The sequence below is a fragment of the Salvelinus fontinalis genome, chromosome 6, assembly GCF_029448725.1.
Source record: "Salvelinus fontinalis isolate EN_2023a chromosome 6, ASM2944872v1, whole genome shotgun sequence".
NCBI classification, from domain to species: Eukaryota; Metazoa; Chordata; class Actinopteri; order Salmoniformes; family Salmonidae; genus Salvelinus; species Salvelinus fontinalis.
The window spans coordinates 55,859,060-55,885,832 of record NC_074670.1 but is presented as its reverse complement, the minus strand read 5'-3'; the positions used below and the strand labels follow the sequence as shown (position 1 = coordinate 55,885,832).

Genomic DNA, 26,773 nt, shown 5'->3' with positions numbered 1-26,773 from the left:
TGTTTTGTTTTTCCAGGTTACCATTTCAGGTTTTTTGCTCTCAGAAATCCCATTTTTTTCAAATAGAACATCAAATGTATTTTTTTACAAGTCCATAACAATGCTTAAACCACATTAAGACACCACTTAATGTTCTACTAAGCTAACATATGGAATTGTTTTAAGATGGTCATACCAAGCAAGGATCATTTAGCTATAAAAAAAATAAATATTACCAAATGATTTGATGAAATTTTGAATTTGGCCTTACTGCTATTAGCTCATAGAAATGCATTGATTAACAGATTCATAAATGGAAAAACAGATAGTAAAACATTTTATCAAAAGGAAGTTGGTTTTCAAGTGTCTATATCTAAAAGATATATATATTTTTTATGTATTCATTTTTTTTACCCATATTTAACAAACCAAAAATTGGCACTTCCATATAAACTGAGTGTACAAAACATTAGGAACGTATATCAATTCCTAATTGAGTGGCACCCCCTTTTGTCCTAGTCGGGGCATGGATTCTACAAGGTTTCGAAAGATCCACAGGGGTGCTGATGCATGTTGAATCCAATGCTTCCCACAGTTGTGTCAAGTTGGTTGGAGGTCCATTGGGTGGTGGACCCTTCTTCATACACACGGGAAACTGTTGAGTGTGAAAATCACAGCAGCGTTGCAGTTCTTGACACACTCAAACCGGTGTGCCTACTAACATACCCCATTCAAAAGGCACTTCAATATTTTGTCATTGCCCATTCACCCTCTAAATGGCACATATACACAATCCATGTCTCAATTGTCAAGACTTAAAAATCCATCTTTAACTTCATTCGCATACTGGGTTTTGTCCGGAACTTCGGATGACTGACGTGCCCAAAGTAAACTGCCTGTTACTCATGCCCAGAAGCTAGGATATGCATATACTTGGTAGCATTGGATAGAAAACACTCTGAAGTTTCAAAAACTGTTAAAATAATGTCTGTGAGTATAACAGTACTGATATGGCAGGCAGAAACCCGAGGAAAATCCATCCGCATTTTTTTTTTTTTTTTTTTGAGGTCACAGGCCACTTCAATGCTTGCAATAGGATAAACAAATAGAAAGGACCCAGATTGCAGTTCATATGGCTTCCACTAGATGTCAGTCTTTAGAAAGGGTTTCAGGCTTGTTTTTAAAAAAATGAGCAAATAGTTGGCAAAACTACAAGGTGTCTCTCATTAGAAATGTAGTCTTGTTGGAGCGTGAATGAGGTGCGCACACTTCGTTATTTATCTTCCATGTTGAACATACTATTCTCCGTCTTAAATATTATCGTTTATTTAGATATTAGAGTACCTGAGGATTAATTAGAAACATTGTTTGACTTGTTTGGATGAATTTCACTGGTAACTTTTTGGATTCGTTTGTATGCATGTTGAACGAGTGGATTACTGAATCAAGCGCGCCCACTAAATGGACATTTTTGGGATATAAAGAAGGACTTCATCGAACAAAACAACCATTCATTGTGTAGCTGGGACCCTTGGGATTGCAAACAGAGGAAGATCTTCCAAGGTAAGTGATTTATTTAATCGCTATTTGTGATGCCTATGCTGGTTGAAAAAGTATTTTGGTGTGGGGCGCTGTCCCCAGATAATCGCATGGTATGCTTTCGCCGTAAAGCCTTTTTGAAATCTGATAACGCGGTTGGATTAACAAGTAGTTCAACTTTTAAATGATGTATGACACTTGTATTGTCATGAATGTTTAATATTACAATTTTTGTATTTTGAACTTCGCGCTTTGCAATTTCACCGGATGTTGTCATAGGTGTTCCACTAGCGGTTCATGCGCCCAAACAGGTTTTAACCTGTCTCCTCCCCTTCATCTACACTGATTGAAGTGGATTTTACAAGTGACAGCAATAAGGGATCATAGCTTTCACCTGGATTCACCTGGTCAGTCTGTGTCACGGAAAGAGCAGGTGTTCAAGATGTACTGTATATACCACATTCATAAGTAGGAACAGGGTTAGGGGAAATTCAGTCCATTCAGGAAGTAAACTGAAATTCCAATTCCAATTTTCCTCAAAGCTTTCCTATGACGACAATGTAGAATTTAAATTGGAATAACATAACTTGACAGAAACATTTATGAAATGCTTATGTACTGGTTATCAATGTGGTATGTACACACATATCTACCCAGCCAGTAAGGCCCACTAAAGAACACAAAAGCAGGGTTGAGTTCATTAGGCACCAAGAGCAAGAAAACCGACAGCCACATGGATGGACAAAAAACCCCGCTTACGCTTCCTTTTCCATTGCAAAATACTTTAATACATGTCCCTAATGTTCACGACCCATGCCTGACATCTCTCCTAACGTCCTCCTGCACACCTAATGACCACGACCCACACCTGACATCTTTCCTAACGTCCTCCTGCACACCCCGCCACTGCAAGTGGGTGGCGGGGAACGCTAGAGTTACTTACGTGACTACTTTGGAGGTTTTCCAGCAAGCTGGGGTCATTAAACCCGGCCTCCTCAGACGACTGTGTGCTGTGGCTGTGAATGAGAAAAAAGGACACTGGTGAAAAAAACGAACACTACACCGACAACACAAATACATAAGTAAAGAAAAAAAAACTGATCATGTTTTTTAAAATTCTTCAGAGTATGATATAATTGGAGACTGCATGAAGAGTTTGTGTGTTGGGAATTATTTCAATTGCAGACAGATGTGAAGCTGGTCCCGAGGGCTTGTGTATACAGTTACAGTCTTCACACAGTAATGGCCAAAAGGGATTCTGTACCATGTTGACAGTAAAAACAAAACAAAAAAAATACTTTGGGAAAGCCAGCAGCCAGAGCTGGCCTGAAATGACTCCATAATGCACCAGACGCAGGGGAAACGGGAGAGGGGGTGGATTATTAAGTTGCGCAAGCCTGGAGTCCCTGGTGACTCTCAACTTCTGGGTAGCATTAATTCATTTGCCTCCACTCACACATGCAACCCCCATCCCCCTCCTCCCCTACCCATCTCCAAGAATCCCTACATGACCCTTTGGTTTACTCTCAATAGAAACACAATGCAACAGAGTCGGGTGCATTGTTAAATTGGCAGAGAAGAAACCGTAATCAGACAAGAATCCTGACAATAAGTATTTCTTTCAGCAGAAAAAAATACTAAACAAAATACTAAATATTTTACAAGTATACGGGAGTCACTACCGCAAGAAAACAACACAACTTTGTGTTGGTAATGACCATTTTGGGTATGACAATTGACTTATTTTCCACTTTTACAAATCACCGTTACAACAGGACTTGCTGTTGGCATTTTCAACAGATATACACTCAGACATCTAGTAAGGATACGGTACATAAAATTGAAAAGGTTCAGTAAAGGTTTTTAGATAACGTCAGCAGAAAGCCACACGATAAGACCAAGAAAAATGGTCCTGTACATTGACAAAATATATTTTTCTCAATAACACCTCAGAACAAAGAGGATGAACATCTATTACCCTTATCAAAAAAACTACATTTGGTCTGGTCATAATCAAGAAATCTAATTGCAGGTAGGCTATGTTGGCTGTGAGTGCAATATAATTGGATGCAAAACCCTGAAAGCATAGAAGTGACACGTCTTGTCGGGATGCCTTTTAGCATTGCTACCAAATCTTGGGTGAATCGACTCTAGGCAGACAACAGTGGTTCACTACCTCCGGCAGAAATCGATTGATGATTATGTGATAAATAGGAGACAATGGATCAGGTCGGGCTTAATAGGAATGTACCGTGGTTGCCATTAGCCACCATAATACGTTACCTAAACCCAGGGGAGGGATCGTTAAGGTTCTTAAGAGCCAAACGGCAATAGTCCTGTTAGTTCACCGCAAACAAATGTTGCTTTGGGAACGGGGGAGAAGGGAGAGAGCAATGCAATTATACCAGGGCTGTGGCAGATGTGTTATACCGAGAATAGATGTGGTGGAGTAGAGGGAATCTATCATACTCAGAGGCCTGTATTAAAATATGGCATGCAGGGAGAAAGCAATTTCTCCTGTTTCTCTCTCCTCCTGCCTGTCTAAGGAGGGATACAGAGTGACACAGGAGTGGCAGAACGCACCTCGCTTTATGGCCAATATTGTAGTGTTGAGTATGTGGTCCTCTCATTTACATGCTGAATAGGCCGGGCGGGCGCGCGCGCCAGCGCGCACATGTTGATTTTGTCAACCCACACCAGACGCGATCAGGACACGCAGGTTGAAATATCAAAACGAACTCTGAACCAACTATATTCATTTGGGGACAGGTCGAAATGCATGAAACATTCATGGCAATTTAGGTAGCTTGCTTGCTGTTGCTAGCTAATCTATAAACCAAGTTAAAACACAATTACCTATAAACAGACATGACTATAACACACGTAGCTGATAAACTAAGACCTATAGTAGCCCACACACCTAGGCCAGGACAGCAATAGTAGATTCTAGTTTTAATAGAATCCACACTGATTGTTGTTTCAGCCCTACTCCAGGGGTTGGTAAAACATTAGTGCTATAGGCAATCTGTTCACCAAGTATTCCCACAAATAGGAAAAAGGGACGTGATCGTGTGTCAATGTATGAAATTATTGTTATTATCAAATACAATCTCTTATTGGGCTTAGTTGTGGTCAATTTGCAATGTACAAATTATTATAATTCTGTTCCACCCACCTCTCCTCCCCGACCATCCACTCCTACAAAAATCGTCCTGCGGCTGAATGTAGTTGCTTACCCCTGCTTTATCTAACTACCTACGGTGACTTCGGAAAGTATTCAGACCCCTTGACTTTTTCCACATTTTGTTACATTACAGCCTTATTCGAAAATGTATAAAATATATTTTTCTCCCATCAATCTACACACAATACCCCATGACCAATCAAAAACTGTTTTAGAAATTTTTGCAAATGTATTAAAATAAAACTGAAATACCTTATTTACATAAGTATTCAGACCATTTGCTATGAGACTCGAAATTGAGCTCAGGTGCATCCTGTTTCCATTGATTATCCTTGACATTTCTACAACTTGATTAGTGTCCACCTGTGGTCAATTCAATTGATTGGACATGATTTTGAAAAGGCACACACACACACGCCTGTCTATATAAAAGGTCTCACTGTTGACAGTGCATATCAGAACAAAAAACAAGCCATGAGGTCAAAGGAATTGTCCATAGACCGCCGAGACAGGATTGTGTCGAGGCACAGATCTAGGGAAGGGTACCAAAAAAACTGCTGCAGCATTGAAGATCCGCAAGAACACAGTGGCCTTCATCCTTCTTAAAATGGAAGAAGTTTGGAACCACCAAGACTCTTCCTAGAGCTGGCCGCCCGGCCAAGCAATCTGGGGAGAAGAGCCTTGGTCAGGGAGGTGACCAAGAACCCGATGGTCACTCTGACAGAGCTCCAGAGTTCCTCTGCGGAGATGGGAGAACCTTCCAGAAGGACAACCATTTCTGCAGCTCTCCACAAATCAGGCATTTACAGTAGACTGGCCAGACGGAAGCCACTCCTCAGTAAAAGGCACATGACAGCTCGCTTGTAGTTTGCCAAGAGACACCAAAAGAACTCTCAGACGATGAGAAACTAGATTCTCTGGTCTGATGAACCCAAGATTCAACTCTTTGGCCTGAATGCCAAGCATCACACCTGGAGGAAACCTGGCACCATCGCTACGGTGAAGCATTGTGGTGGCAGCATCATGCTGTGGGGATGTTTTTCAGCGGCAGGGACTTGGAGACTCGTCAGGATAGAGGGAAAAATGAACGAAGCAAAGTACAGAGAGATCCTTGATGAAAACCTGCTCCAGAGGACTCAGGACCTCAGACTGGGGCGGAGGTTCACCTTCCAACAGGACAACGAGCCTAAGCACACAGCGAAGACAACGCAGGAGGGGCTTCTGTCTCTGAATGTCCTTGAGTGGCCCAGCCAGACCCCGGACTTGAACCCGATCAAACATCTCTGGAGAGTCCTGAAAATAGCTGTGTAAGTACGCTCCCCATAGAGCTTAAGAGGATCTGCAGAGAAGAATGGGAGAAACTCCCCAAATACAGGTGTGCCAAGCTTGTAGCTTCAACAAAGTACTGAGTAAATGGTCTGAATACTGTAAATGTGATATCATTTTTCAAATTTGATAAATTAGCTAAAATTTCTAATTTCTAATTTCTGTTTTGGTTTTGTCATTATGGGGTAGTGTGTGTAGATTGATAAGGGAAAAAAACTATTTCATCCATTTTAGAATAAGGCTGTAATGTAACAAAATGTGGAAAAAGTCAAGGGGTCTGAATACTTTAATGCACTGTATATAGAAATGGAGCACTGAGGCAGTGAACAGAAAACTAAGCCCTTTGCCTAGACTGACAAAGCAATGGCATCACCGCCGCACGAGTCCATCAGCTTGATGTGATTTCTGATGCTAAAGCTGATCGTGAAGGATGGTCTGTTATTGATTACCTTCTACAGCCCAGCAGCGATCCATCCTGTCACTATAGGAACAAGAGTACTGGTTGTACACACTCTGTATCTTTGGCATCCTTTCTAACTCAACAACAGCTCTGTTACAGCACATTCTGTTTCTGTCACCAAGAAGCAACAGATGGGTCAATACCCAAAATGGCCGATGTGTGCTAATAGTTTCTCGGGACAGAATGGATTTTACTTGGTGCTGAATGGGTCCAGAATTTCTTGGCTGCAACTGACAATGTTACAGGACAATTGCTCCCATCTGGCTCTAGGGACCATGAAAAAGAGCACCAAATTGTATGGTTTCTCACAGAGACAGTAAGGAATGTAAGGAAGAAGGGCAGCAGGCAGGCTGGAGTTTCATTTCCTTTTTCTCCAAAGAGGCTCACCTCATCTTTCCATGTTGTACACTCTAGGCACCGCCATATACATATCAAGACCCACAATCTGTGGTCTGGCCAAATTATACTCCCAATGAATGACTGGGACTAATACAGGCTTTCTTTATTATCCAATGGTCTGCACCTCATCAACCATTTGGGTTGGCGTTTCAGCGTTTTCAGAGAGTGCACTGCCTCTAATAACGAAATAAAAACAATGGAAGCAGCACCTGACGCACCAGGCCGACCCACCAGGTCCACCAGGACTGGGATTGTTTTTAGGATTGCAGATGTATTACACGTGGGATGATTGATGTCCCTGGCGTAGGCCTAAGTGAGTTTGAGGTAGTATATTTGAGGAATGGAATAATCTAATGAGATTCCACACTGAGCAGCCTGGCAAGAGAAGTGTATTTTTTATCAAGTATATATCAGTGAGCCGATATTCTTTCAGGAAGGAGGGAGAACAATTCTTGCAGTCTGGTAGTATCTATTATTCATGACTATGGCGAAGAAGAAGATAAAGTACTTTTAATAATTATCTGCCTCTGTTTTGTTTTGGTATCTGTCCGTATGTTCGCTAAGTTACCTCATATTAATGTGCTAAATTCAACCCGGTTGCTTCACAGAAAAAGGAAGTAAAAAAAAAAAGGCATGCTTTCACACAAGGTAGGAAACTGGCGACAGCCACGTCTGTCTCCCCAGCAGCCTGCGAGGCACCACATTTGGCATCAACAAAAAGGCCAAATTCTCCCATGCAAAATGGATGAGACACATCCATGCTGTGGATTACAACACACTGCAGCAGATGGATCACAGGAGTGTGTGTGTGTGTGTGTGTGTGTGTGTTTGTGTGTGTGTGTTGCTTGGGTCTCAACAGCTAGATTAATGCAAATAGAGAGAAAGGAGTTTGTGCCGCAATAGTCAGCGTCACAGTATAATAAGTAGAGAAATGCTTCACAACATGCCAAGCAGACTGCACTGTGTCGCATTTCCAGATGTCTATCGTGAGCTATAACACTGTATACTGTACAGTAGCTGAGAACCCATAATCCTTTAACTGGTAACTCATTTCCATGCAGATTCTGTTTTTTTTCTCTAACGCCTGCAGAAAAAACTATCTTGGTGCCATACAGCACAATGCCCCAAGTCAATGTATCAAAACACAGCAAAAAAAAAACAGATGCACAGTGATTTATTTCCAAAGTACTGCACCCACAATGCAACACTATACATCACAGAAGCGAGAAGAGAGCAGTAGCACACAGAACACCACCACAGCAATCTTACCAGTCATCCTCAGCAAAACTACCATCCTCAGCCTCGGGTATGTGACTGTTGAGAGAAAATCATGTTGCAGAACACTGTACAGTCAACCATGTTCTGTTAACATGGTCTGTTAGCATGTTCTGTTAATGTGCAGACAATGAAAAAATTACATTGACTGGTTGGTTATCCAAAGGTGTTGGGCTAATTTGGGGATATTAAAGGGAGATTTTTGAGAGAGGGCTAGTATCTCACATGAGGGTAGATCGCTGGGATAGTGGTTAGTGATGAGGATCTGTTCCAATGGAAGTGACTGATCATCTTTACAGTAGCGGACTGCTAACAAAGCAGAAGAAGCTTAGGTAAGTTTTAATAAAGAAACAAAAGATAGCTTCCACTCCAGTTGTCTTTGGTCAGCCGAGCGAGAGGACAGCTGGGTTAGGCCTCTCAGCCCGACATCCTGTCTGTATGTCTGTCTGCCTGTCTGTCTCAGTGTGTGTGTGTGTGTGTGTCTGTCTGTCTGTCTCAGTGTGTGTGTGTGTGTGTGTGTGTGTGTGTGTGTGTGTGTGTGTGTGTGTGTGTGTGTGTGTGTGTGTGTGTGTGTGTGTGTGTGTGTGTGTGTGTGTGTGTGTGTGGCTCATGGGCTGCCATGTTTTCCCCACTGGGAACTCCAAATGTGGTCACTGCGCACACTGCTCCAAGACGAGAGTGGCAAATTATTTTCACATCTCCGCTCTGGCAAACTAATTACGGTCCAGAGTCCAGGCTTTTGTTAATTGTACATGGGAGGATTTGAGTTGACCGGACACTGTCCTGCTATCTAGATGACAAGAGAACATTGTGGCTTGGCCACTTTGACTGGCCCAAATAAGACTCGGAGGCTGGGAGTGAATTCACTATTCTGAGCTTTGTATTCTTAGGTCTTTTCACAGATCTAACTCCCGTTACCGGACATACCCACATACACAACTCTTGAATGTTATTACTTTTCAGGTGTGTCAAAGAAAGGTCTGAAATCAGCTTACCCTCCCTCAATTCTTAACATTCACCATAAGGGTTGACCTTGGATCAGTGACTAGAAGACTCCTAAAAGACAAGCACACATCTCTTGCTACTATAGGTCTCTAAGAGCACTAGTGTGCAGCTGAATTAATTAATGTCTTCACGTATAGGGATGGCTATATTAATTACTGCTCTAGTTAATTAGTCTTTGAGGAGGACGACGTGGTGGAGTGGATGTGTGTGTGTGTGTTACATTACACTGGGCCTCTGACTCCAGTGGGGCACTGTGCTGTCCAGGCTGACAGACCACAGACTGGACTGGAACCCTGGGAAGAGCAATTAAGACTTGCAGTGGGAAGCAGTAGTAAGGACATGAACCCATTACAAGACTTCACCAAGCCAGAGGGAAAAGCCGATTGAACTGGCGTCGTCGCAACCAGAGGAAGAAAGGTCCTTATGACACCATTTCAACCAGAAGAAGAAAGGTCATTATGACACCATTTCAACCAGTTTTGCCCACTGGGAGATGAGGACAAATTGTGTGACCATTGCTCTATCACTGAGAATAGTATTGTAAAGACATAGAAAGTCTACCTTAGGGATGCTGGGAAGAGCAAACACTGAGGCAGCGAACAGAAAACTAAAATCCATAGCGTATTAAAGACTAAAGACCTCTCTCAGGACGCTCATTGTCAGACAGCTCAGATTATTCAGAGCATTGCCTTAGAAATGCACTTCTCCTTCCAGATTAATGGTAGCTAGATTGCTCTATATTTTCTCTTTGGTCTGGTAATTATGTGGAGCACTTCTAAAATTATGTTTGTGGATCAAAACGTAGCCATCATCAAGCCTCCTACAAACCGCCTGGGAGAGAGAACGTGACGCTTAGCAGACAGTCGTGGGAGTGGCTGAGAGGAAGGGAGCCCACAGGGATCGGATCAGCACAATAACTCTAGGCTCCTCTGATGAAAGCACAGATCCATATCCATGAATGGTGTGACTGAGCAGCCCCTTTCAATTGCGGCCTGGTTTTTGAGAGACTGAAAGGCAAATATCTATCTGGATACTGGTTGAAGGCAAGACACACAGTTGAAGTCAGAAGTTTACATACACCTTAGCCAAATACATTTAACTCAGTTTTTACCATTCCTGACATTTAATCCTAGTAAAGATTCCCTGTCTTAGGACAGTTAGGATCACCACTTTATTTTAAGAATGTGAAATGTCAGAATAATAAGAGAGAGAATGATTTATTTCAGCTTTAATTTCTTTCATCACATTCCCAGAGGGTCAGAAGTTAAAAAGCACTTAACTAGTATTTGGTAGCATTGCCTTTAAATTATTTAACTTGGGTCAAACGTTTTGCATAGCCTTCCACAAGCTTCCCACAATAAGTTGGGTCAATTTTGGTCCATTCCTCCTGACAGAGCTGGTGTAACCGAGTCAGGTTTGTAGGCCTCCTTGCTCACACACGCTTTTTCAGTTCTGCCCACAAATTTTCTATAGGATTGAGTTCAGGGCTTTGTGATGGCCACGCCAATAACTTGACTTTGTTGTCCTTAAGCCATTTTGCCACAACTTTGCTTGGGGTCATTGTCCATTTGGAAGACCCATTTGCGACCAAGCTTTAACTTCCTGACTGATGTCTTAAGATGTTGCTTCAATATATCCACATAATGTTCCTTCCTCATGATCTATTTCGTGAAGTGCACAAGTCCCTCCTGCAGCAAAGCACCCCCACAACATGATGCTGCCCCCCCCGTGCTTCAAGGTTGGGATGGTGTTCTTCATCTTGCAAGCATCACCCTTTTCCCTCCAAACATAACAATGGTCATTATGGCCAAACAGTTCTATTTTTGTTTCATCAGACCAGAGGACATTTCTCAAAAAAGTACGATCTTTGTCCCCATGTGCAGTTGTAAACCTTAGTCTGGCTTTTTTATGGCGGTTTTGGAGCAGTGGCTTCTTCCTTGCTGAGCGGCCTTTCAGGTTGTGTCGATATAGGACTTGTTTTACTGTGGATAGAGATACTTTTGTATCGTTTTCCTCCAGCATCTTCACAAGGTCCTTTGCTGTTGTTCTGGGATTGATTTGCACATTTCGCACCAAAGTACGTTCATCTCTAGGAGACAGAATACATCTCCTTCCTGAGCGGTATGACAGCTGCGTGGTCCCATGGTCTTTATATTTGCGTACTATTGTTTGTACAGATGAACGTGATACCTTCAGGCATTTGGAAATTGCTCTCAAGGATGAACCAGACTTGTGGAGGTTCACAATTTGTTTCTGAGGTCTTGGCTGATTTCTTTTGATATTCCCATGATGTCAAGCAAAGAGGCACTGAGTTTGAAGGTAGGCCTTGAAATACATCCACAGGTACACCTCCAATTGACTCAAATTATATCAATTAGCCTATCAGAAGCTTCTAAAGCCATGACATCATTTTCTGGAATTGTCCAAGCTGTTTAAAGTTAAAGGCACAGTCAACTTAGTGGATGTAAACTTCTGACCCACTGGAAATGTGACACAGTGAATTATAAGTGAAATAATCTGTCTGTAAACAATTGTTGGAAAAATTACTTGTGTCATGCACAAAACTATAGTTTGTTAACAAGAAATGTGTGAAGTGGTTGAAAAACACGTTTTAATGACTCCAACCTAAGTGTATGAAAACTTCCGACTTTCCGGCTATAGGCCTGCAATGGCAGACAGCTTCCTAAACCTGATCCTATATGTTTGTGTGGTCATGCCAAATGGCCATAGGAGTTGGCAAGGCAGCCGGAGAAGATCCAGGACCAGGCAAAGATCTTGTGTCACTGTAGTAGAGCCCCTTTCTCCATGATGGTCCCCAGAAAGTCAACGGTTAAAGGAGACCGTAAGAGAATTTAAATTTAAATGTGATTATGACTGACATGTTAGTGGTTAAATGGGTAGATTACAGCAGAGATGGTTACACAGTACAGCACACTATGCTTTGATCACATTCTAACGTATCAATTTCCCCCACTCGATTTGGGGATACATATCAGAAACCTGCTGTCAATGTGTTTATGGCATGCTTCTCTAGCTTTGAAAAAAAGAAGAAACTGATATTCTTGAACACTCCAAACAAATCTAATGGTTCTTTGATTGATGTGTTTTTTCCCCTCCTTGCACCTGAACCTTGGCTAGAAAGGAAGGCGTAGCAACCTGAACCTTGGCTGGAAAGGAAGGCGTAGCATCTACTTGTCCTTCTCTAGCTCGCAGGTCGGACAGCTTCACCAGTGGCACTGGAGATAAAACAGGCGTTCTTGTCCCCCAACCCTGCACTTCCTCAAGCATGTTTTTAATTGAATTAATCATGTATTGTCACGCTCTGCTGAGATATTCAGTCTGCACCCTATTCTCTTTAAAGTGCACTACTTTGGACCAAGGCCCATAAGACTCTGGTCAAAGTTACTGCACTATATGGAAAAGGGTGCCATTTGGGATGCAGCCACAGTTCCCTGGGAGCGTCTTAGCTGCCTGTATCACACTAAGCAATGTGTGTCATTTTCAAATTGCAGAAAGGAACTGATAGCATATTCACAGAACAAATGCATTAGGAACTAACAGGACAACTCCCTCCTGCAGTGTAAGACCATCAAATAAAAACACGGGCTGAGATTAAAGCACTCTGTTACAACATTACATGAGTTTTTGAAGACTCAACTAACTATACAGTCTAGGCTATCCCAGAGGTGGTATAATTTGAACAGCCTTACTGAACAGCTGTGAGCAGTTGAGTATACCACAGCTGATCTGATGGGTAAAGGTCCCTAGCATCTATTACAACCACAATACATACTGCATTAATTCCTGGTCAGCGCTCCAATACAGAGCTAAGCAACAACATGGAAGCTCTACCCATCATCATCACACTCTCATAAACATTTTGTTTTTTAATTAAATAAAATAAAAAGACAGACAGACAATTATCACAACTGTTCTGGGGGGGAAAAATGCCTTTGCGTGCAAACAGTATGCCGTGTTATTTATAGTCTGCGTCGAAGAGTGGAACGCACTGATGCAGCTGCTAATGAGGCGGCTGGGAACAGGACAAGGAGTGGCAGACATACAGCTGTATACCACAGTAAACACTTCACTTAATGAAGGTGGTTGGGAGAGAGGAGGGAGGAAGGAGAGAGGAGTGGTAGAGGGAGAGAGGAGTGATAGAGGGTTGTAAACAAGCGAGGGGGAGTGGAGTCAAATCTTACCCGTAGGCCACGCCGGCGACGGTGCACTTCTTGAACTGCATCACGTTGCAGGTCAGAGTCCCCGTCTTGTCGGAGAAGATGTATTTCACCTGTGACAAGAGCGAGACAGCTAATCACTGCTCAGTGTCGATCGGAGACAGCCAATCATTGCTTAGTGTCGACCAGCGGCACACCAGCGACAGGAACGTTGAGCCAAGTGGCGTTCCATTTAAATCAGTAATGGAATAAGATCAGACTGCATAAACGCTTTACTTCAAATGGTAACCAACACCAATCCATGGGTGACTAGAATTCATTTTTTGTCAACAAATGTGTATTTGCTGCAACTACTATGTGCAGGGGAAGGTGGAAATAATTAATGAATTAAATATAATTCATAAAAATGTTGAACAAGTAGCATTACCTGTCCTAGTTCTTCATTCAGGTTGGAAGTGCGAGCCACGGCTGGGGTGTTAGTGGGCTCATAGAGCATGTCTGTATCCTGAAATAATCATATAGAATGTTATGAGACAACAACTTCAAACATTTCAACTTTGACATCAAGTGACTAGACCGCAAGAGACCTGTGTGCCATGCACGAAAGACTTGAATTGGGGTCAGAGCTATGAGACATTAACAGGGTTGGGGGTCAAATACATTTCAAATTAGGAAGTAAACTGAATTGAGTGAATTACCAATACATGTAATTGACCCCCAACCCCAGTCATTGATAACCACGGGACTCCAAATCATGTGTCTTCTCTCACCCAGTTGATGAAGAAGGCCTGTGTGAACTTGATGACCTCCAGAGTCACCAGCAGACTGATGGGGATCAGGTTGTTGAAGAGAATGATGAAGGTGAGGAAGTTGAGGCCAAAGTTTGCGGCACCACCATCTGTCAGGAGGACGGCAAGATTCGGGGGGAGAGAGGAACAATAGACCAGATTTTTGTCAGCATTGAATCCCACCCAAAACCATCGGGAAAAAGCCCAGTTCCCAGAGTTCTAATGCTCAACGTTTTCACAACGCAGTGTATGCCTTGTACAACGTTGTATCAATGTTGTGCATTAGGTGAGATTTAATACCCATCTCTTCCACCCCACTTCATCCTCTTCTCGCCACTGAAATTGATATTTACTCCAATTAAGGTCCCATAATTCTGGCTACAGAAATGGGAATGATCTAGAGTAGAATCATATATGTCATATAGCAGCAGCCTTGGCATCCAGCATGATCCAGGCAATGAATTCCACAACGCACTGTGAGGAATTATGGATTCTCTTTCACCCGATCCACGATGAAACAATCAAAAACACCAAAAAGGAGACATACAACCCCCACTGTCAGAGTAGTAGCTCACACAAAAACATGAGTGATGTGAATTACCTTTCCTCAGCTTGCAGGGGTCGCAAGAGAAACTTTCCTCAACCAAAGCGTTTCCCTTTAGTTTAGCAGTTGCGAGGAGCCCTTTTCCCCACAACAGAATGACTTAAAGATGAAATCATAAAAAAAAGATGGGGTTCAAAATGGAAGCTACTGCTATTGGAACGACAGCACACAGAGAGGAGAGGAGGGGGGCTTGCCAGAGGTGGGGTGGAAGACAAACGAGTTTGATGTCTCAAGACAAAAGGAGAGGGATTCAGTCCAAAGCACATTCCTGTCCCAACCAACAAGGAGTGTAAAAGAACAGGATAGATTTAGAGATCAACATTGAGCAGTGTGATTGGCCTGTAAGTAACTATTTTCTCTGTAGTTTGTGAGGTCACCTTGTTACACATGAACTGGTATATTCTCAGAGGGGTAAATAAGGTTGGGATCAGATTAAATTGCAGCCATGGGCAAGTCAATCACAACAAACCAAGACATGCACCATCCACCCCTCTATCTCCTTCTTATGTCTGACTAAAGCTGTGATATATTGGAGTAAAATTCAGGTAATACGTGATTTTGCATCAGTATTTACTTCTATTTCAGAGCATGCGTATCCAAAAGTAAAACCAGCCCATCTCCTCTACTATAACTTTCTACTATGGTAGAGCAAAGAGCAGCCACAACCGTTGGCTAACTTTTAAGATGAGTTAACGGGTGAAGTGCAGGGGTAAGCTGTTTAAGCAGTGGGCAGTCAGCAGAAACCGACAAAATCTGCAAAAACCAGCAACCTGCTTTTTAGTGGACGGGAATTTAAGTGAAAGTGGTGTGTAACAGGTGGCGTGAACATATAACAAATGGCCGGAAGTTATTTTCAACTCTTCATCTGCATAAAGGCTGTTAAGATCTAAAGACTGGGAACCAGTTTGCCAGTTTGGATGTCAGCAGTGTAGGCTGCGTCAATATCAAGTTAATTATTTATCGTGTATGCATAAACATAAACGTGCCCTCTTTGACATACTGTATGGGGAACGTACAGTATGTGGTTTGATGTGTGGTGATCCAGTTTCTCTCCCCACTAACCAGCATGCACTGCCAGTCCATTCATCTTGACATTGTACTCTCCATCTGACTACAGATTGTGTTGACATGTCTCAATGTGCAATTACAGTCAAGTAATTTGGGTAAGCAGTATGTAAATGCTACAGCGAAAGTTAATATGATTTGATGAATTCACCACCTCTCTCTTTTGACACAGGTTGGAAAAATCTTCAGTGGACTGAGTCCCTCCCTCCCTAAAAGGAACAGTCAGTCTCAAGATGGACGCCTGCTTTATGACTCACATCACCCTCATTTGAACACCACTCTCTGCTCCACCCCATAGGATGGGGGTCTTTTAGGTGGGAGTTTCAAAGGTACAAACAAGAGCAGTGAAACCCCTGGAGATCGAGCCAATCAAATTTTCTGAGATTGAGGGGAGAGTAGGTCATAAAACAAGCATGAAATTGACAACCTCTCCTAACACAGGCCTAGTTGAATATAGAGTAATGGCTGTAGTGAGACGTTAATCAGTTTGCAAAACGAGGCTCACAGACTCATTGGAAAATAAGGCCATCTTTAGCAATGGGGGAAAAAATACTAAAGCACTTTTCAAGTAGCCACAGAGGTGATCTAACCTTCATTCTACTACTGAGGCTGTAAGGTTCTATTACCTGTCAGTTTTATTCTTTCAATAATAGTTAGTCTAACACCGGCTTTAATTGAAAAACATGTCTCAAGAGTGGATGTGAAAATCTATCTTGTGCTGAAATAGGTTTTGAATCACTCCTTCGCTCTCTGTTTTGCTTTATAAAGAATAAACACTGGCAGCGGAGGGAGGGAGAGAGGCATTTAGAAAATGTCACCGGTAACCCCTGGGTTGTACTGCAGCATCTATGTTCAGCTACACGTAGAAGAATCCTGCCTACCAAGAGCTTCCTGAGCGCAACCTCATCTCAAAGAGATTTGTGGTAAAAAAAAGGCACAATAAAAGGGGGTCTGGATCTGAGGCCTAGGTTTGCAAAGAGTTTAACGCATCACACACGAATGGAGGAGAAAAGGGGAAACACTGTGTGGATCAGGCACTAAAAGGAACTAAAGAGTAGAGCGTAAGAGCTGGAGGGGTAAACCTAGCATCGGATCCCTGGCCTGTGCTGTCCATGGCAAGAGGGCCCTTACAAAATACGACAACCATATAGAGGGGGCTTAGCATAGGCAGAGCTTCAGTTAGGGTGTTAGTATGGAAGGGTCATTCACGGATTGGCCAAGGCTTTTAAATGGTTGTTACCTGGAGCTGTTAAAAAACAACAAAGAAAAACAAAGAACCAAAACAGAACATTAGAAATTAACCAAAATGTACAGCAGGGCACTGATATTCAACCATTCCTTTCATTCACATCACATCTATGCATGTCACAATCAGTTATGTTTACATGGGAATACCATCAATCCCCATCGCCACATATTTGACTTGTGTTGCAAATACATACTTTAACAGAGGCAAAGTAAAAGAAACAATGACACAGCGACATCAACAAAACTTAACTCAAAAAGCAGACAATATGTGAACTATATCTTGCATTGGTGCGCTTACAGTTCAAGTCCATGTACCAGGCTGCATTGCCGTACTGGTACTTCCAGATGGTCTGTCCGATTGAACAAACCAGAGAGATGGCCAGTAGACAGCCGAACAGCAGTAGAATTTGGAAGTTTGTGATGCGCTCCACGTTGGACAGCTTCAGAGGCGGCCGTGTGGAATTCTGGACAAAAGTAACAGACATAATAGAAGTTATAATACAAAACCCCCCAAAAAATGACTGATATGTGGGTTTCTTACAAACCTAAGTGGCTCTGGATAAGAATGTCCGCTAAAGGACAAATGTACATGTGGACCAGCAGAGGGCTTCACCTGCATGAGCTTGGTGTCGTGTCCAGTGTAGACCACGACGCCATGGACCCACTGGGTGTTCCTCAGCTGGGCACCTCGCAGCAGAATCTGGTCCGGGCCCAGAGGCACGGTGCTGGAGTCACAAACAGAAGTGTCCGTGAGTCTCCAGCATAGGCGTAGTGTGTGAAACTATGGAACTCAAATCCAACGTTGAGCTATTACTGCTATAGTGACACTGTCACTGAGTACGGAGGGAACAGAAGTCCTCAATTCTTCCAGTTTTCAGGGACTTTGTTCTACCTCAGGATTGAGATGCAAGTCTGTATTTCAGATGACTGACACCATGTTCTTTCTTACTATGGATTGGCAAAGCCCCCAAACAAACACATAAACTAACACTAAGCAGGTGCTTCTAATCTTCTCTTTACTTCATAGAAACATTAAATTAGCCACAAACCCACACAATTCACTGTGGTGGAAAAGCTGCTAGCTGGTTGAAAAGGGAAGAGCGGTGTGTTGTGTCCCACCTGTGTCCGTCCAGACGAATGTTGCCCACAAACTCATAGAGATGGCGGTTGGGGCTCTCGCACTCCATGCGCCCAGAGAGACGCATCAGGCTGTCAATGTCCTTGATCTCCGAGGTGATTTGCAGTCCCTTTGTGTGTACACACACACACACAAAGGTTCCAGGTTCCAATTATATTTCAATTAAGTCAATAAAGGGGATAGCCTATATTGAGAAAACACTTCACTTTCGTAATGGACTGAGCTAAAATTGGTTAATGTGGTTTCTGAAATATCAGAAAAAATATCAGAACATCTCATCTGGGAAACTCCTGGAAGGCTGACCAAAAGTCCTCCCCGGCTGAGTTTTAGTTCAATACTTCCAAGTTGCCTATTTCCCAGGAGATGGAGTAAAGGAAAATGTAGGAGAGAGAAATAATCACCTGTCGGATTTTGAGGTTCGTTTCTCCATCCAAGTTTGACGTCTCAATGTAGCACATGCCTTGGGGCTCACTTGTTTAAAAAGGGGATACAAAAAAGCATCAAATTGAACATCGGACCTGGAGAAGTTAAGATAAAAGTTAATTCTATATAATATTCAAAACAGACTCATTCATCTATTTAATGATGATTTTTGATAAAAATAAGGAGGTGGGACTTCAACAAACAAAGACCGCAAAGTTTTCTGATACCAAGTTGTTTCGAACTAACACAGCCAAACATTTTATGACAGCCCCAAGTCCTGGAAAAGCGGCACAGGCAAGGCTAACATCTTTGTTTGCAGCTGTCCTTGAACTCAGTCGACTTTCAAAGACAGAGAAAGTAAGCAGGCATGCAGAGCGAGCACTAGAATCACAGCAGAACAAATGGGACTCTGACAGACACAGGGACAGAGTTACAGAGCGCACCGGACCAGGCGGGGTCGCTGGTTAGCTGCTCTTTTAATAGAGTGATTGATGCATGACAAGGGCCCATCCAAAAACAGGGGAAGAAGGAGAAAATCCAAAAGGGTTTTGTCCCACTCGAACCCTAATCTCAATCAATGAGGTAGTAGTTTCAGCTGTTTTGAGTCATTGGGTGATCAATAAGGGTTTTGGATTCCTGACCACAGACAATTGCTCTGCAGGAATGTTCTAAACCCAGTCAGTCATGCTTCAAATATCCTGTTGACAAGATGGGACCAGTGCATCAACAACACTGTTGGAGTATTCATTAATATTTAGTATTAATCAAATATTCCAAATATCTACTTGGTTATAGTAGATATATTGTTGTAAGCATGTTACAATATGCTATTATGCCTGGTTCAATTCCAGGCTGTATCACAGCGTAGTCCGGGTTAGGGTTTGGCCGGGGTAGGACGTCATTGTAAATAAGAATTTGCTCTTAACTGACTTGTCTAGTTAAATAAAGGTTAAATAAAAATATAAACAAATATGCCAAGATAAATTAAAATGTTGTCATGTCAGTCATAGAAATGTCACTATTTCTATGGTCCCAGCATGCAACGTTTTAGGGTTGACTTATATAGCCATGCACAGTTAGGAACATGGAAACCCATTCACAGTTCACACACAAATTTATGTTCTTGTCTCAAACTAAAGCATGCTTTTCTGTGGTGCTACACTAAGAAAACTAACTGAAACACTTTCCATGTTTGCTTGACGAATAACAGTTTGGTTACAGGTCTTAAAGAGCAATTCAATAATTTATGTCTTGTCTCGCTATATTTTCAAGCCATAAAAACATTTCTTGTTAAGGCATCTGACTGTGCCTAGATGGGAACAATGTGTTCACTGACCTATTCACCTTAATCTCTGGCTTTACCAACATAACCAGAGCTTAACCTTCCTGCCTTAGAATGTCAAATCCAATATTTATCATTAATGTTGGCAGTGCAAGACAAAACGTCCTGAGTTGTAGTTGACTTGTATGCTATGCCCCTCTTCCCACGCTCCCACCGCCACACTCCCACCCTCATGCACGGCAGTGTGGTTTGGTTCCTGACCTGGAAGACAGAATGACAAGGTCGGCCGGGAGGTGATCCCCATTGGCCGCTTTCACCACCTCCCCAACGCCCACCTGATAGTACCCAGCACGCACCAGGAGGGGCCAGCGAGAGCAGGGGCATCCAGGAGGAGGACATTAGGGAGAGAAGAAGGGGAGGAGGGTGAGAGGTAGAGTACAAACAAACACCAAAACAAGGGAGGGAAAAGAGAATAGTTTAATTTTACGCAATAATAAGGACAGTGTAACCATTGCACGTGCAGAGGTTTTGGTATAAACTGGTTTCAAATGCCATTTGGACAAGGTTATTACAAACTATATCAAGTCATTTAGGATCGTCATATACAGTACTATACAAATACAATAACCCAATTTACTCAATATAAATCATAGGGCGAGAGATATTACAATTTAATGAGATTTTAGATGAGGTCTGGTTAACGTGCAAATAAATCGCTGCTGTGCACAGACAAAAAAGTGTGCCTTCTGGATTCAGTACAGCGTGTAGGCCTGTGCCATCTGGATTCAGTACAGCGTGTAGGCCTGTGCCATCTGGATTCAGTACAGCGTGTAGGCCTGTGCCATCTGGATTCAGTACAGCGTGTAGGCCTGTGCCATCTGGATTCAGTACAGCATGTAGGTCTGTGCCATCTGGATTCAGTACAGCGTGTAGGCCTGTGCCATCTGGATTCAGTACAGCGTGTAAGCCTGTGCCATCTGGATTCAGTACAGCGTGTAGGCCTGTGCCATCTGGATTCAGTACAGCGTGTAGGCCTGTGCCATCTGGATTCAGTACAGCGTGTAGGCCTGTGCCATCTGGATTCAGTACAGCGTGTAGGCCTGTGCCATCTGGATTCAGTACAGCGTGTAGGCCTGTGCCATCTGGATTCAGTACAGCGTGTAGGCCTGTGCCATCTGGATTCAGTACAGCGTGTAGGCCTGTGCCATCTGGATTCAGTACAGCGTGTAGGCCTGTGCCATCTGGATTCAGTACAGCGTGTAGGCCTGTGCCATCTGGATTCAGTACAGCGTGTAGGCCTGTGCCATCTGGATTCAGTACAGCGTGTAGGCCTGTGCCATCTGGATTCAGTACAGCGTGTAGGCCTGTGCCATCTGGATTCAGTACAGCGTGTAGGCCTGTGCCATCTGGATTCAGTACAGCGTGTAGGCCTGTGCCATCTGGATTCAGTACAGCGTGTAAGCCTGTGCCATCTGGATTCAGTACAGCGTGTAAGCCTGTGCCATCTGGATTCAGTACAGCGTGTAGGCCTGTGCCATCTGGATTCAGTACAGCGTGTAGGCCTGTGCCATCTGGATTCAGTACAGCGTGTAGGCCTGTGCCATCTGGATTCAGTACAGCGTGTAGGCCTGGGAAATCTGGATTCAGTACAGCGTGTAAGCCTGTGCCATCTGGATTCAGTACAGCGTGTAGTTCTGTGCCATCTGGATTCAGTACAGCGTGTAGGCCTGTGCCATCTGGATTCAGTACAGCGTGTAGGCCTGTGCCATCTGGATTCAGTACAGCGTGTAGGTCTGTTGCATTGTTTCAGCTTTTTCAAAGTATGGGTAATAGGTCAGAAAGGACATAATCAGAAAGTAAACCGATGCAGGGCCCAAAGTAAGACCTGGTCCAAATTAAGTTTGAAAAGGTGAAGGGGGAAAGGACGTGAAGACATGTTAGAAGGAAGTGATGATTCCCACAATGCAATACTGTTTCTCAGTCTTTAAAACTATTTTCAATAGCAGTAGCAGCAGATCTGGATCTTCACAACATTGAAAATGTAGCAGGCACTTAACCTGCTTTGATAGTAGGCCAACGTTTTTAATCGAGGCACTTAAAATGTCTGCTCTTATTTGGAATCAATCACCGCTTCCTTGTGTGAGCTGACAGAGAGAGGGAGGGAGAGAGAGAACAGGAGATGTCCTCAGGGTCTGGCAGGAACAGCAAGGTGAACCCACAGACCTCTACCTGGATGATAGGAGGAAAGAGTCCGCAGGTACGTAATCTGAGCATCCTACTCGAATTATATCTCCCACCACTGCCTGGAAGAAACACACTGGTTACTGATGGATAGAGACCACTGCCTGGAAGAAACACACTGTTACTGATGGATAGAGCCCACTGCCTGGAAGAAACACACTGGTTACTGATGGATAGAGACCACTGCCTGGAAGAAACACACTGGTTACTGATGGATAGAGCCCACTGCCTGGAAGAAACACACTGGTTACTGATGGATAGAGACCACTGCCTGGAAGAAACACACTGGTTACTGATGGATAGAGCCCACTGCCTGGAAGAAACACACTGGTTACTGATGGATAGAGACCACTGCCTGGAAGAAACACACTGGTTACTGATGGATAGAGCCCACTGCCTGGAAGAAACACACTGGTTACTGATGGATAGAGACCACTGCCTGGAAGAAACACACTGGTTACTGATGGATAGAGACCACTGCCTGGAAGAAACACACTGGTTACTGATGGATAGAGACCACTGCCTGGAAGAAACACACTGGTTACTGATGGATAGAGACCACTGCCTGGAAGAAACACACTGGTTACTGATCGATAGAGACCACTGCCTAGAAGAAACACACTGGTTACTGATGGATAGAGACCACTGCCTGGAAGAAACACACTGGTTACTAATGGATAGAGCCCACTGCCTAGAAGAAACACACTGGTTACTGATGGATAGAGACCACTGCCTAGAAGAAACACACTGGTTACTGATGGATAGAGCCCACTGCCTAGAAGAAACACACTGGTTACTGATGGATAGAGACCACTGCCTGGGAATTCATGGAAAGTCATGGAACTTTTTCACATGATCATCATGTGAAAAATGAGAAGTAAACAATCGTAGTGAAATAATAGAAATGATAAAACAGGGGAATAAATAAGCCAGTCGTCTTTCCGGGGTTGGTCAACCAGGCAGAAAACCTGGGTCGTGTTTATTAGGCACCTAACGGAAGAAAGTGTCATGTAACAGGAAGGGACAACCTAGACTTGTTTTCATTTTCTGTTACGGTGTTAGTGTGCCCTAATGAACACGACTCTAAATATCTGCATCTGTATTTCATACCCCAGCAAAATCTTTTGTTTCTGCTCAAAATGTCAGAATGAGATCTTCCAATAAGCATTAATATAATATCTAGATCAGTAATTCACCTTGTTATGTATCCTCTGGGGTTCATCATTAAGTGTTTGGCTTCCCCAATTTCAGAGGCAATTTCCTACAGTAATGGTAAAAAACAAACCTCTCCCGGTTTGAAATTACAATATATTTACCCGGGCCACTAAAACCATGCATTCTCCAGAACCAGAGGCAATGGTGAATCTTTTCTTAATGTCTTCTCCTGCCTCTCACCACCCCAGCAGCGCTATAGTAAGGAGAAACCAGTTGCGTGTGCCTTCTATTTAACGGCCAGGCTATTAATATCACACATCCTTACCTTTTTTGCTTTTTCACCTGATTGTTGTGGGTGGACCATTTCTGACACGGTAATTAACTGGGGTGTTTTATGACCACTGGACGAAAAGCTGCTCTCTCTCTCCATGTCTGTTATGTTCTCGGGCATAGCCTTCCTTCTCTTCTTATCGCTGTCCGTCCACATGGAAGCAGTGGATTAATTAGTGACCAGGCCAGGCTGATGAAAGGGGCCGGATGGCAAACAGGAGGTGTGTGTGTGTGTGTGTGTGTGTGTGTGTGTGTGTGTGTGTGTGTGTGTGTGTGTACTAAATATAGAAAGATTGGATAGGAAGAGACTGTTGTGGACACATCCTCATCAACATCTGTTCTTTGTTCCAGTTCTTGTGGGATGTCAGTGGCTGTCTATGAATATCTCTCCTAGAATAACATCACACCCCTGCCTGATGCCGTTGGTTAAAGGGGAAGTTCCGTATTTTACAAATTAATGTTAGATGATCCCAGCATCCTTAAAAAAATGTATTTGTCCATTACTTTACTTATTTGCATGGTTGCCCCCATCACTCCCATTGATAATCAACTACCTGTGGCTAAAGTTAGCAGAAGTTTGTAATGGCGGTTCAAATAAAAACCGATCCATGGATTACCCTACTGTCTCTCCTGGTGCATAGACTACTTTCAGAGTGCGGAACAATCTAACACTGAATTGCAGAATACAGAACTTTAAGTTAAAAGGAGGTAGTCTGGTAATGTACCTTGGCCCAGTGCACGATCTCCCAGGCACCATTCCTCAGCACTTTAAAGAGCAGAGACAAAAAGGTAAAAGAAGTGTTGGGACACGCAAGACAAATCACCACCACCATGCTTTGTTTAGCCTACTTGGAAGGCACAGTGTTACACAATGCATACCGAGCCATATATTATGTCTTGTCATTCGACAACAAAGAAATACATTCATGTTTTGGAGGCTAGGCCTACATACACACAATGTACACACACACACATTCAAAGGTTTGGTCCATTAAAATAACATCAAATTGATCAGAAATACAGTGAAGACATTGTTAATGTCGGCACAACGGCACGTTGTGTTAACTAATCCAAGTTTATCATTTTAAAAGGCTTACTGACCATTAGAAAACCATTTTGCAATTATGTTAGCACAGCTGAAAACTGTTCTACTGATTAAAGAAGCAATAAAACTTGCCTTCTTTAGACTAGTTGAGTATCTAGAGCATCAGCATTTGTGGGTTCGATTACAGGCTCAAAATGGCCAGAAACAAATAACTTTCTTTTGAAACTTGTCAGTCTATTCTTGTTCTGAGAAATGAAGGCTATTACATGCGAGAAATTGCCAAGAAACTGAAGATCTGGTACAACGCTGTGTACTACTCCCTTCACAGAACGCAAACTGGATCTAACCAGAATAGAAAGGCCCCGGTGCACAACTGAACAAGTACATTCGACTGTCTAGTTTGAGAAACAGACGCCTCACAAGTCCACAACTGGCAGCTTCATTAAATAGTACCCGCAAAACACCAGTCTCAACGTCAACAGTGAAGAGGCGACTCCGGGATGCTGGCCGTCTAGGCAGAGTTGCAAAGAAAAAGCCATATCTCAGACAGGCCAATAAAATGTAAATATTAAGATGGGCAAAAGAACACAGAGGAAGATTGGAAAAAATTGTTATGGACAGACAAATCTAAGTTTGAGGGGTTCGGATCACAAAGAAAAACATTTGTGAGACGCAGAAAAAATTAAGATGCTGGAGGAGTGCTGGAGGCACACTGGATGTGATGTGATGGTCTGGGGGGGCTTTGGTGGTGGTAAAGTGGGAGATTTGTACAGGGTAAAAGGGATATTGAAGAAGGAAGGCTATCACTCCATTTTGCAACCCCAGGCCATACCCTGTGGAGGGCGCTTAATTGGAGACAATTTCTTCCAACAACAGAACACTGGCCCAAAGCACAGCGCCAAATGAGATGATTGTGGACTACAAGAAAAAGGAGGACCGAGCACGCCCCCATTCTCATCGACGGGGCTGTAGTGGAGCAGGTTGAGATCTTCAAGTTCCTTGGTGTCCACATCAACAACAAACTAGAATGGTCCAAACACACCAAGACAGTCGTGAAGAGGCCACGACAAAGCCTATTCCCCCTCAGGAAACTAAAAAGGATTGGCATGGGTCCTGGGATCCTCAAAAGGTTCTACAACTGCAACATCGAGAGCATCCTGACTGGTTGCATCACTGCCTGGTACGGCAATTGCTCGGCCTCTGAGCGCAAGGCACTACAGAGGGTAGTGCGTCTGGCCCAGTACATCACTGGGGCTAAGCTGCCTGCCATCCAGGACCTCTACACCAGGCGGTGTCAGAGGAAAGCCCTAAAAATTGTCAAAGACCCCAGCCACCCCAGTCATAGACTGTTCTCTCTACTACCGCATGGCAAGCGGTACCGGAGTGCCAAGTCTAGGACAAAAAGGCTTCTCAACAGTTTTTACCCCCAAGCCATAAGACTCCTGAACAGGTAATCAAATGGTTACCTGGATTATTTGCATTGTGTGCCCCCCCAACCCCTCTTTTATGCTGCTGCTACTCTCTGTTTATCATATATGCATAGTCACTTTAACTATACATATATGTACATACTACCTCAATTGGGCCGACCAACCAGTGCTCCGCACATTGGCTAACCGGGCTATCTGCATTGTGTCCCGCCACCCACCATTCCCTCTTTTACGCTACTGCCACTCTCTGTTCATCATATATGCATAGTCACTTTAACCATATCTACATGTACATACTACCTCAATCAGCCTGACAAACCGATGTCTGTAAGTAGCCTTGCTACTTTCATAGCCTCGCTACTGTATATAGCTGGTCTTTTAACTGTTGTTTTATTTCTTTACTTACCTATTGTTCACCTAACACCTTTTTTGCACTATTGGTTAGAGCCTGTAAGTAAGCATTTCACTGTAAGGTCTACTACACCTGTTGTATTCGGCGCACGTGACAAATAAACTTTGATTTGATTTGAAACTATGCAAGAACTATTTAGGGAAGACGCAGTCAGCTGGTGTTCTGTCTATAATGGACGGCCAGCACAGTCACCAGATGTCAACCCTATTGATCTCAAGCCAATCTGATTTATGGGAGGTGCTTCAGGAAGCATGGGGTGAAATCTCT

The 26,773-nt window shown here is 43.3% G+C and overlaps 1 protein-coding gene across 2 annotated transcripts in view; it reads right to left on the bottom strand.

Annotated features, from left to right (window-relative positions):
• LOC129858172 (phospholipid-transporting ATPase IA-like) overlaps positions 1-26,773 on the bottom strand; it is a 216,696-nt gene that overhangs the window by 93,526 nt on the left and 96,397 nt on the right. The window contains exons 6-16 of one of the 2 annotated variants that reach the window (XM_055927193.1): positions 24,345-24,385; positions 20,155-20,228; positions 18,590-18,659; positions 18,170-18,297; positions 17,664-17,775; positions 17,349-17,514; positions 14,116-14,243; positions 13,773-13,850; positions 13,370-13,458; positions 8,157-8,201; positions 2,462-2,534 (exon numbers count right to left, since the gene is read on the bottom strand). In XM_055927193.1, coding sequence (XP_055783168.1) covers positions 2,462-2,534; positions 8,157-8,201; positions 13,370-13,458; positions 13,773-13,850; positions 14,116-14,243; positions 17,349-17,514; positions 17,664-17,775; positions 18,170-18,297; positions 18,590-18,659; positions 20,155-20,228; positions 24,345-24,385 — 1,004 coding nt within the window. The remainder of the gene's footprint in view (positions 1-2,461; positions 2,535-8,156; positions 8,202-13,369; positions 13,459-13,772; positions 13,851-14,115; positions 14,244-17,348; positions 17,515-17,663; positions 17,776-18,169; positions 18,298-18,589; positions 18,660-20,154; positions 20,229-24,344; positions 24,386-26,773) is intronic. The other variant, XM_055927194.1, reaches the window with a different exon arrangement.